The 8714-nt window shown below is 43.1% G+C and overlaps 1 protein-coding gene across 1 annotated transcript; it reads right to left on the reverse strand.

Moving 5' to 3' along the window:
* Window positions 1–1670: 1670 nt before the first annotated feature.
* On the reverse strand, window positions 1671–6213 carry KBTBD7 (kelch repeat and BTB domain containing 7). Its single transcript, XM_084767939.1, has one exon. It carries the CDS (start codon window positions 5888–5890, stop codon window positions 3821–3823), a length of 2070 nt encoding a protein of 689 aa, XP_084624065.1. The 5' UTR covers window positions 5891–6213; the 3' UTR covers window positions 1671–3820.
* Between the last annotated feature and the right edge of the window lie 2501 nt (window positions 6214–8714).

Here is an 8714-nt window from a genome sequence, read left to right on the forward strand (position 1 = left end):
GCGAAGTCTAGGATAGCCAAGGCTACACAGGGAAACCATGTCTTGAAAAAAACAAAACAAAACAAAACAAAAAGGCCTATGGATATGATCTCTTGCTAGAGCAGCCATATTCTGAATTAACAGTCCTCTCCAGGAGGGGACTCTGGCTCTCATGGGGCTTCGTTTCTGCTACTTCTTGTTTAATCCCAGCACTTGGGAGGCAGAGGCAGGTGGATCGCTGTGAGTTCAAGTTCAAGGCCAGAGAAACCCTGTCTCCAGAAAAAAAAAAGTGTCTACAATTACCTTGGGGAGTGGCTACTTACAAATAGAAGATATATCCCAGACATGGAAGAAAATCCATCGTGCTTTCCCTACCTGGTGTACAAGCCCTAACAGATGTTCTTTTAAAATCAGTTGTAGTGGGCTGGAGAGACGGCTCAGTGGGTAAAACACTTGCTGTCAAGCCTGATGGCTGCGTTTGATCCTCCAGGCCCACATGGTAGGAGAAAACCAACCCCCACAAGCAGCAATATGAAACACCTGAACCATGTATTTTGCTTTACAATCTATCATATAAGCTCATTTGATTTCAAGTCATTTACATTTAGTAACTAAATCCAAATTTCAGCGGTCATGTTTGCCTTTGTTCTGAGATTGCAATCATTTTCTCATTTCTTTCAGAAATAAAGGTCATCATTCCTTTACCTGTTTTAGGAATACACTGTGATGCATTTTATTCAAATATTTGAGCTCTGTGTCTTGTGGAAAATGCTAATTCTTCTTTGCCGAGGTGCTCTTAGCCCTGTCACAATTGTTCTTAGCTGACAGCAGGCATCATTATACTTGAAATGAAAAGATAAACATATGCAATTCGGTAGAGAATGACTCAGAAGTTCTTCTCATATTCTCAAGTACAATTAGGTCCCAAACTAGAAAGAAAGACAAAGGCTGGGCATGGTGGCACACGCCTTTAATCCTAGGACTTGAGAGGCAGAGGCAAGTGGATCTCTGAGTTTGAGATCAGCCTGGTCTAGAAAGGGAGTCCAGGACAGCCAAGGCTACACAGAGAAACCCCATCTCAAAAACAAAACAAAACAAAACAAAACAAAAAAAAAAAAAACACCAAAAACCAAAAGAGAAAAAAAAAAAAAGCCTGGAAGAATGGAAGGAAGGAAGGGAGGGAGAAAAAAAGAGCTTCTCAACTAGGAGAGATAGAAGTTAACTATTACAACTTGTCTTATCCTAAATCCAACTTTAAAGTTACTTGCTAAGAAAGTCTATCATTTTGAGAACACCCATGACATTTTTATTTTGTTCTATTTTGGTTGAGGCAGGGCCTCACTGTGTAGCTCAAGCTAGCCTGAGAAACTTGTAATCCTGCTTTAGCCTAAGTACAGGGTAAGAAGCGCCCTAACACCATGTCAAGCTTCCACTTGACAAGCAGTTGAAGTAACTTAGGCTCTCAGAATTTCAAACTATAGGTACATAGACAAAAAGTTCACAGGTGTAACTAAATTTTACAGATGGTAGCCCTGGACACGGCAGTATACCAGAGCATTTGATGATTAATTGGCAAAGACAGCCAAGGAGAATTCTTTTTGAGAAAGATTTCAATATTGCTAGCTGCGTCACTGAACAAGCAATGGTTTATACACTTAAGCAGACAACTAAAGAAAGCATAAAGTCTGGACTCCTTTGGCTTAAAACCAACTTTATTTGTAACAAGCAACATACAAATCATTTATCTATAAAATAGCATCTATTCCCTAATTCACAAATGTTTCACAAAATCAAAATCCTTCCCAAGAAAATGTGACACTAAGCCTAGATATTACTAATGTTCAGCCTAAGCTTTAACTCAAGAATTGACAGTTTGACTTTTATACATCAGTTGCTGACCTCAATTGTGCAAATGAATAATCTGGTTGCGATAAGCATCGCCTAGTTTCCACCTACAGAACAAAAAACTATCAACAGAAGTTAATGGGGAAGGAAAAGTTGCCCCCAAACAGGGAAAATGGCATTCTAAGCAAAGAGAGGTTCTTATAACATTCCTGGTACAGATGGAACAGGATTTAGACTTAGGCCACTAAGACCTGACTATACTTGAAGAGTCAGCAAACCCACTTCAACAGAAATACTGCTGAGCTGAATGTTTTACACAGACTTCACACAGCCAATCAAAATGATGAATATTACATTATCCATGGCATTTTGATTTGCTTTTGTCATTTTATTTTTCATTTCCTTTCATTCAAAAAGTCACTTCCCCATCTTGGACCAGATTCTTTGGTCCTCTACCAGAATGTAAAAAAAAAAAAATTAGTACTTTGTCACTAGAGAGTAAAGAGGAATCTGCATGTTATTGAAGATAACTCTAAAAGAGTATAGAAAACTTTATATAGCATAAAACATCTGTATATATACACCATTTGTCATGTATATTTATTATGACAACCATATATATTAATAAACTGTCAAAAGGTAAGCACCTGTTACGTAACAATGTCAGTTTTTGTGGCGTACTATTTCTGGACTTTGCCTTACATATGGTGACTGAAACAGAAACTGGAGTATTACTCAGTGAAGAAATATACTTTAACTACTGGCCCCAAATGCCACCTACCGTCCACTTAAGTTCCTTCCTTACCAGTCAACTTTTAATACAAAAATATCTTCAAGCTGAAAATCAACAACTTTTACAGTAACTTAAAAAACTGACAATATTTCAACACTACACAAAACAGATCTATAGACAGCTTGAAGTTTTAAAGTTCTCTGCTGGCACTTAACTTGAGTTGATAAACACTATAACTACTGCTCTCAACAAAATACTGCCTTTAGCTTATACATATTTTCAAAGCCATATTACTTCACAAAACATTAAGGAATAAATTACTTTCTGCTGATAAAACCTCTAAGATGAATACTAAAACTATATAGCCAAAATATTTTAGGGAAGCAAACAAACTCTTTAAGACAGTGCATGACCAATAAAGAAAAATTCACATTTAATCATGTCCAGTGAAGAAAAGGTTGTTCCTCTGAGTCAAAAAGCATTTAACATGTACAGATCAAAACAGTGAACGTATAAACCCAATTACTTTTTTTCATTTTTTGGTTTAGAAGGGTGCTTAAATAATTGGGGATACTACTAGGATGTTTTTTGGTCTTGTTTTGTTTTAAGGTAAGAAACAGGTCATATTTAGCACATACATATTTTCAAATTCTAAAGTAAAAGCTGAAATCCTTTGGAAACAGTGGAATCCTGATTTTTAAGTTTCCTGTGACCTTGTAAGCCCACTGAGCACATTATCAACATGGAATCACTAGTTAGCAACCTTAATAATAGTTCTGTCTTTGCAGAAAGGAAAGTGAGCACACTATATTTTAACAACTAAAGGATACTAAAAACCCACTTAAAACGTAGTCTTCCGTTATTCTGAAGGAAAATGTTAATACCTTCAAAATCTAACAATTCTCAATACAGTTTTCCTAATAACAAATTACAAGATCTTGTAAGACTAGGGAAATTTAACAAAATTAGGATAATCAAAATAGAAACATACTAATTAAACAGCAAATTCCACTAAACACCTTAATCAATTTTTATGTAGTTCACTATGCATATTTTAATTATGGATTTTTAGCAAGGTAAATAATTATTGAAATAAGCTGATTTCGGGGACTGTATAAACTTTGTATATTATATTACTATTTCAATTTGCTTCCCTTTCTAAACCAAATCTCCAGTCCTAATCAACTTTGTCTTCTTCAGGAAAAAGGGGTACCATTTTAAGATACATTCCATACAGTAGAAACATCTTATTGTCTCAAATATTTACAAAGAACCCTGCTGATCTGGTGCATTTCGCTGAGGTGCAACCTGTACCCAGAATTCATCATCAGAAAAGGAACTTGAGCTTCCGGACTCAGAGTCCAGTTCACTGAATCCATCTAAGTCCCACTCAGTGCTGGACTCACTCCTTGCATCATCTTCCTCAGTGATGAAACTCTGACCAGGTTCAAGACAAGAAGGATAAACTCGAGCACACAGGCAAATAAAGCCAGAGTCAAACTGCAAAAGGCCTAGCATGGTACCTATATTAATCCATTGGTCTTCCCTACTGTCATACTCATAAACGGTCACGCGGTTCTTTTTCCACTGTGGGGTGGTAGAAGTGATGAGCAGCAACTTTTGGTCGTGATTGACGATCTGGTAGTTGTGGGTTTCTGAGTCCAGTGGGATGTTACTAATCCGCCTCCACTCCCCTCTAGCTGGGTTGTAGACCTTCATGACCGGGATGTCACAGATACAGTAGATTTCGTCCTTGAAGACGCAGGCTTCCTGAAAGTCGCTTCGTTTAAGAGATGCACAATTCAGCCACATATTATGGCTAGGATCGTAGCAGAGCATGCGCTTACTGTTGACAGCGTAGAGATAGTTCTGAACCACTATTAGTTCAAATGAATAAAAAGAATGGGGTACAGGCGCCACCAGTGCCCACTGGTTCCTCTGAACACTGTAGCATTCCACTTCCTTCAATTTAACTCCAGTAATCGGGTCTCGCCCACCTAAGATGTAAATGTAGCCATTCAGATACGCCACATCCATGCCCTCTCGGCACAGCAGTCGGTCTGCCAGTTGATGCCAACTATTTTGGGCTGGTTTATACACCCATAGGTCTTTCCTGGGCTGGGCAGCGAGATAGATGTCATGGTCTGGAGAGACGCAGACAGCTGAGGAGGTAATGGTCTTAGTGTGTGCCAAGCTGGTCAAAGGAGATGGCATTGTGTAAATATCTCCTGAATATGGGTCATAGCAGAGAAAAGGATCTCTAGGGTGCCCAAAAAAGATTACCATCTCTTTGGCACACATACCCAACCTCTGTGGCAGATTTTCTGCTACAGGTACCACAGAGCTACTGCTGCCGCTGCTATTGCTGCTGCTGTTGTGGCTGCTGTTTGGCTTGGGTACCACTGACTTGTACAACCGATCGCCGAAACGCAGCTGCAGGAGGGCCCCTTCCACAACGTCCAGGCAGTACTTCTTCACAATAGGCCTGGTCAGTAGCCCCCCCAGGTAGCCCTGATCTTCTGCAGGGAAGTGTGCCCAACGGACACACTTGAAGACTTCTGCAGCACTGGGGCCCCGCTCTTTGGGGGCAGCCTCAAGCCACTGCACGGCCACGTGACACACGGTCTTCTCGCTCTCTACGTCCAGACTGTCGAGGCGCAGCACAGCCAGCAGCTGGGCCAGGGTCAGGTCGGCCAGCGTCTCCTCCCGAACGGAGCCCATCCTGCTGAGCTGCTTGAAATTGTGAGCTATGAAGGACTGAGCCTGGGAGCGCAGCTTGTGATGGTCAAAGGCATCGGCGAACTTGAGGATGGCGGTGCAGTTGGTCAGGTCAAGGCGGCGAGCCAGGAAGGAAGCGCAGGCTTCGCGCACGTACTCCAGCTGGAGCATATCTGAGGCCGCGTACAGCCGCTGCACGTTGGCCTCGCTCAGGGACACGCGGCCGGTGTAGCAGTAGTCCACCAGCACCTCGAAGGACTCGGCGTCCACGTCGTGGATGGTCACGCTGGCCTGCTGGCTCTCGTACATGCCGCCCGTGAACATGCTCTTGAAGTAGGGGCACGCCGCGGCCAGCACGTTGCGGTTGCACGAGAAGAGGCGGCCCGTGCCAGGCCCGCTGCCAGGCGTCACCACCTCGATGGTCACGTCGCACAGCAGCCGCGCGTCGTAGAAAGACTTGAGCTGCGCCAGGAGGGCTGCAGAGTGGGCCGCGTCCTTCAGTTCCTCCGGGCCCGTGAAAAAGGCCGACACCGAGGGCTTGGAAATCCTCTTGGGCCGCCTGCCGCGGGGGCTGGCGAGGCGGCGGGAGCGCGGGGCGTCTTCCCGGGACTGCATGGTGGAGATGGCGGCGGGGCGCCCTAGGGCCAGAAAGGCTGCAGACGCCGGGCTCCTCCTCACGCCTCCCTCGCCGACGGCGACTCAGCGGCGTCCCAGAACAGCCTGCGCTGGCGGCTGCAATTACTCAACTGAGCCTTCGCCGCGGTGCCGCCTCCCTTTATCGCGTAGCCAGCGCCTGACTCACCCTAGCCCTTCACGCCCTTTCTCCTCTCAGCTCACCCTGACACGACCTCGGGATCCAGCGGCGGGAACAGCTTCGGCCGCGTTGGCGATACCAGTAGGTGCCCGGACGAACTACTCTTCCCAGGTTGCCTTTCGCGGGCCTCGATGCATGACGGGATGCTCTGGACTCGCGGGCTGAAAGAGAGGGGTGGGGGGGCGGGTCGAAGCCGCGTTGCATCTTGGGAGTTGTAGTTTACATAACCTATTAGCACTTTCTGTTGTATCTTTCACAGACGTGTAAAGAGGTGGTCATGCACGCCTTTTATCCCACCAATGGGGAGGATGAGACAGGCGGATCTCTGAGTTTGAAGCCAGCTTTGTCTAGATAGTGAGTTCCAAGACAGCCAGGGTTATGTAGCGAGAACCTATCTTACTAAGATAAAATAAAATGGCTTTTGAATCCAGAGTAAAACTACCCATTCTAACTGGGCGTGGTGGTGCATGCCTTTAATTCTAGCACTCGGGAGGCAGAGGCAGGCGGGATCTCTGTGAGTTTGAGGCCACACTGAGAAACCCTGTGTCAAAAAAAAAAAAAAAACCCACAACAACAACAAAAAGAAAACAAAAAAACATTCTATTTTTTGATTGTGTGACTTCCTTCTGTTTTTTTGTTGTTGTAGTGAGTTGGGTTTTTGTTTTTGTTTTTGTTTGGTTGGTTTTTTTTTTTTTTTTTTTTTTGGTTTTTTTGAGACAGGGTTTCTCTGTGTACCCTTGGCTGTCCTGGACTCACTTTGTAGACCAGGCTGGCCTGGAACTCACAGCGATCCACCTGCCTCTGCCTCCCAAGTATTAGGATTAAAGGCATGTGCCACCACGCCTGTCCTGAAAATTTTTGCAAACTGAGGATAACAGTATTTTAGTTTGTGTGAAGATTGAATGGTATGTGCAATTTACATAGGTTTAAGTGGTAGGCAGTCTATAAAACCAACCATTAAGGTTTGTGTATTATAAAAATACATCAACTAATTTGAAGCCATGAACCATGACAAAAACTGACCCCTGTAAATTTCTTCAAATAACTTGGGTTTTTTATTTGCTGTTTAAATGGCATGTATATGTCACATATATAAGTTTATGACATAATAATGACATGTGTGTGTATGTATGTGTATATACACAAACAAAACCAAACAAGACCTGAGTTTGATCCCTAGAACCCATATGGTGGAAGGAGAAAACAGATTCCATCAAGTTGTCCTCTGACATATGTGCACAGGCATACTCTCACACACCATAAATATAATTATAAAAATTCAAATTAATGAAGCTTTTAAAAAGAATCCATCAGTTGAGTAGTGGTGAGCCCTGGGGATCTAGTCACTTCTCAAAAGCCCATGAGCCTGCAACCAAACTCACCAATACATAAGTGTTAGGGGATATTTCCTATTCAAACTCTAACAGGAAACAAAAACACCTACTTGCTTATGTGTAGTCCACAAATTTGAAAGGCATCCATAAATGCCCTTCATGGGACCTCAAATTAGTTGTCCAATACTTTCTAATGAATCTACACTCTTTTGGGTTGGCTTGGTGTTGGTGTTGGTGGTAGTGTGTGTGTGTGTGTGTGTGTGTGTGTGTGTGTGTGTGTGTGTTTTCTCGAGACAGGGTTTCTCTGTGTAGCCTTCGCTGTCATGGACTCACTTTGTAGACCTGCTTCTGCCTCGAGAGTGCTGGGGTTAAAGGTATGCACCACAACCAGCGGCTTCAAACTCAGGTCGAAGGGCTTGGTAGCAAGCACTTTTACTCAGGGAGCCATTTCACCAACCCAGGAGCAGATAGCAATGCAATGCAATGCAAAGGAGAGTCTCTTCAACAAATGATTTTGAAACAACTAGATCAGATTATTAAAGTTAACAATGTCAACTGATTCCCTTCCTTAAACTCTAAGAAAAAAATAAAGATAAATCTTAGCCCTAACAGGAAGAAAGCTGCCAGGTGTGATGGTGCACACCCTTAACTGCAGCATTTGGGAGGCAGAGGCAGGTGGATCTCTGTGACTTCGAGGCCAGCCTAGTCTGCATAGTGAGTTCCAGGACAGCCAAGCTACACACAGAGAAACCCAGACTGGAAGCAAACACAAACAAAGAAAGCTTCTTATTGGGGATAGAGTTTTGGGGACACACACACACTCAGAGCACTTTAATAAAACAATAAAAACACTAAGTGAAAATCAACAAAATCCCAAGCTTCTGCTCATCCAGTGTAGTGAAAATAAAGTACATATCTAAGCACTACTCTGGGAAAATATCCATTATATGTATACTGGCAAATAAAAACATATGGAAAGATGTTCATGTCATTCATTATCAGGTGAGTACAAATCAAATGCTTGAGAGTTCAACACACACTCACTAGAATACCTAAAATTAAAAGGATAAACAGTGCGTAATATCTTTTAGTCATTAACTGCTGAGAGCTTCAAGGAGTCCACTCTCCCTCAGTTGAAGATGTAGAGGAATTTTTATTTAGAACACCACTGCTTTGGCAAGAGATCACTTCCAAAGACCTTCCAGGTCTATGTGATCTGGCTGGAACACAGACATGCCTTTAATCCCAGGAGACAGAGGCAAGCGGATCTCTGAGTTCAAGGCCAGCCTGG

Source organism: Acomys minous (assembly GCF_964271855.1).
Source record: "Acomys minous genome assembly, chromosome: 18".
In the NCBI taxonomy this organism is placed as follows: Eukaryota; Metazoa; Chordata; class Mammalia; order Rodentia; family Muridae; genus Acomys; species Acomys minous.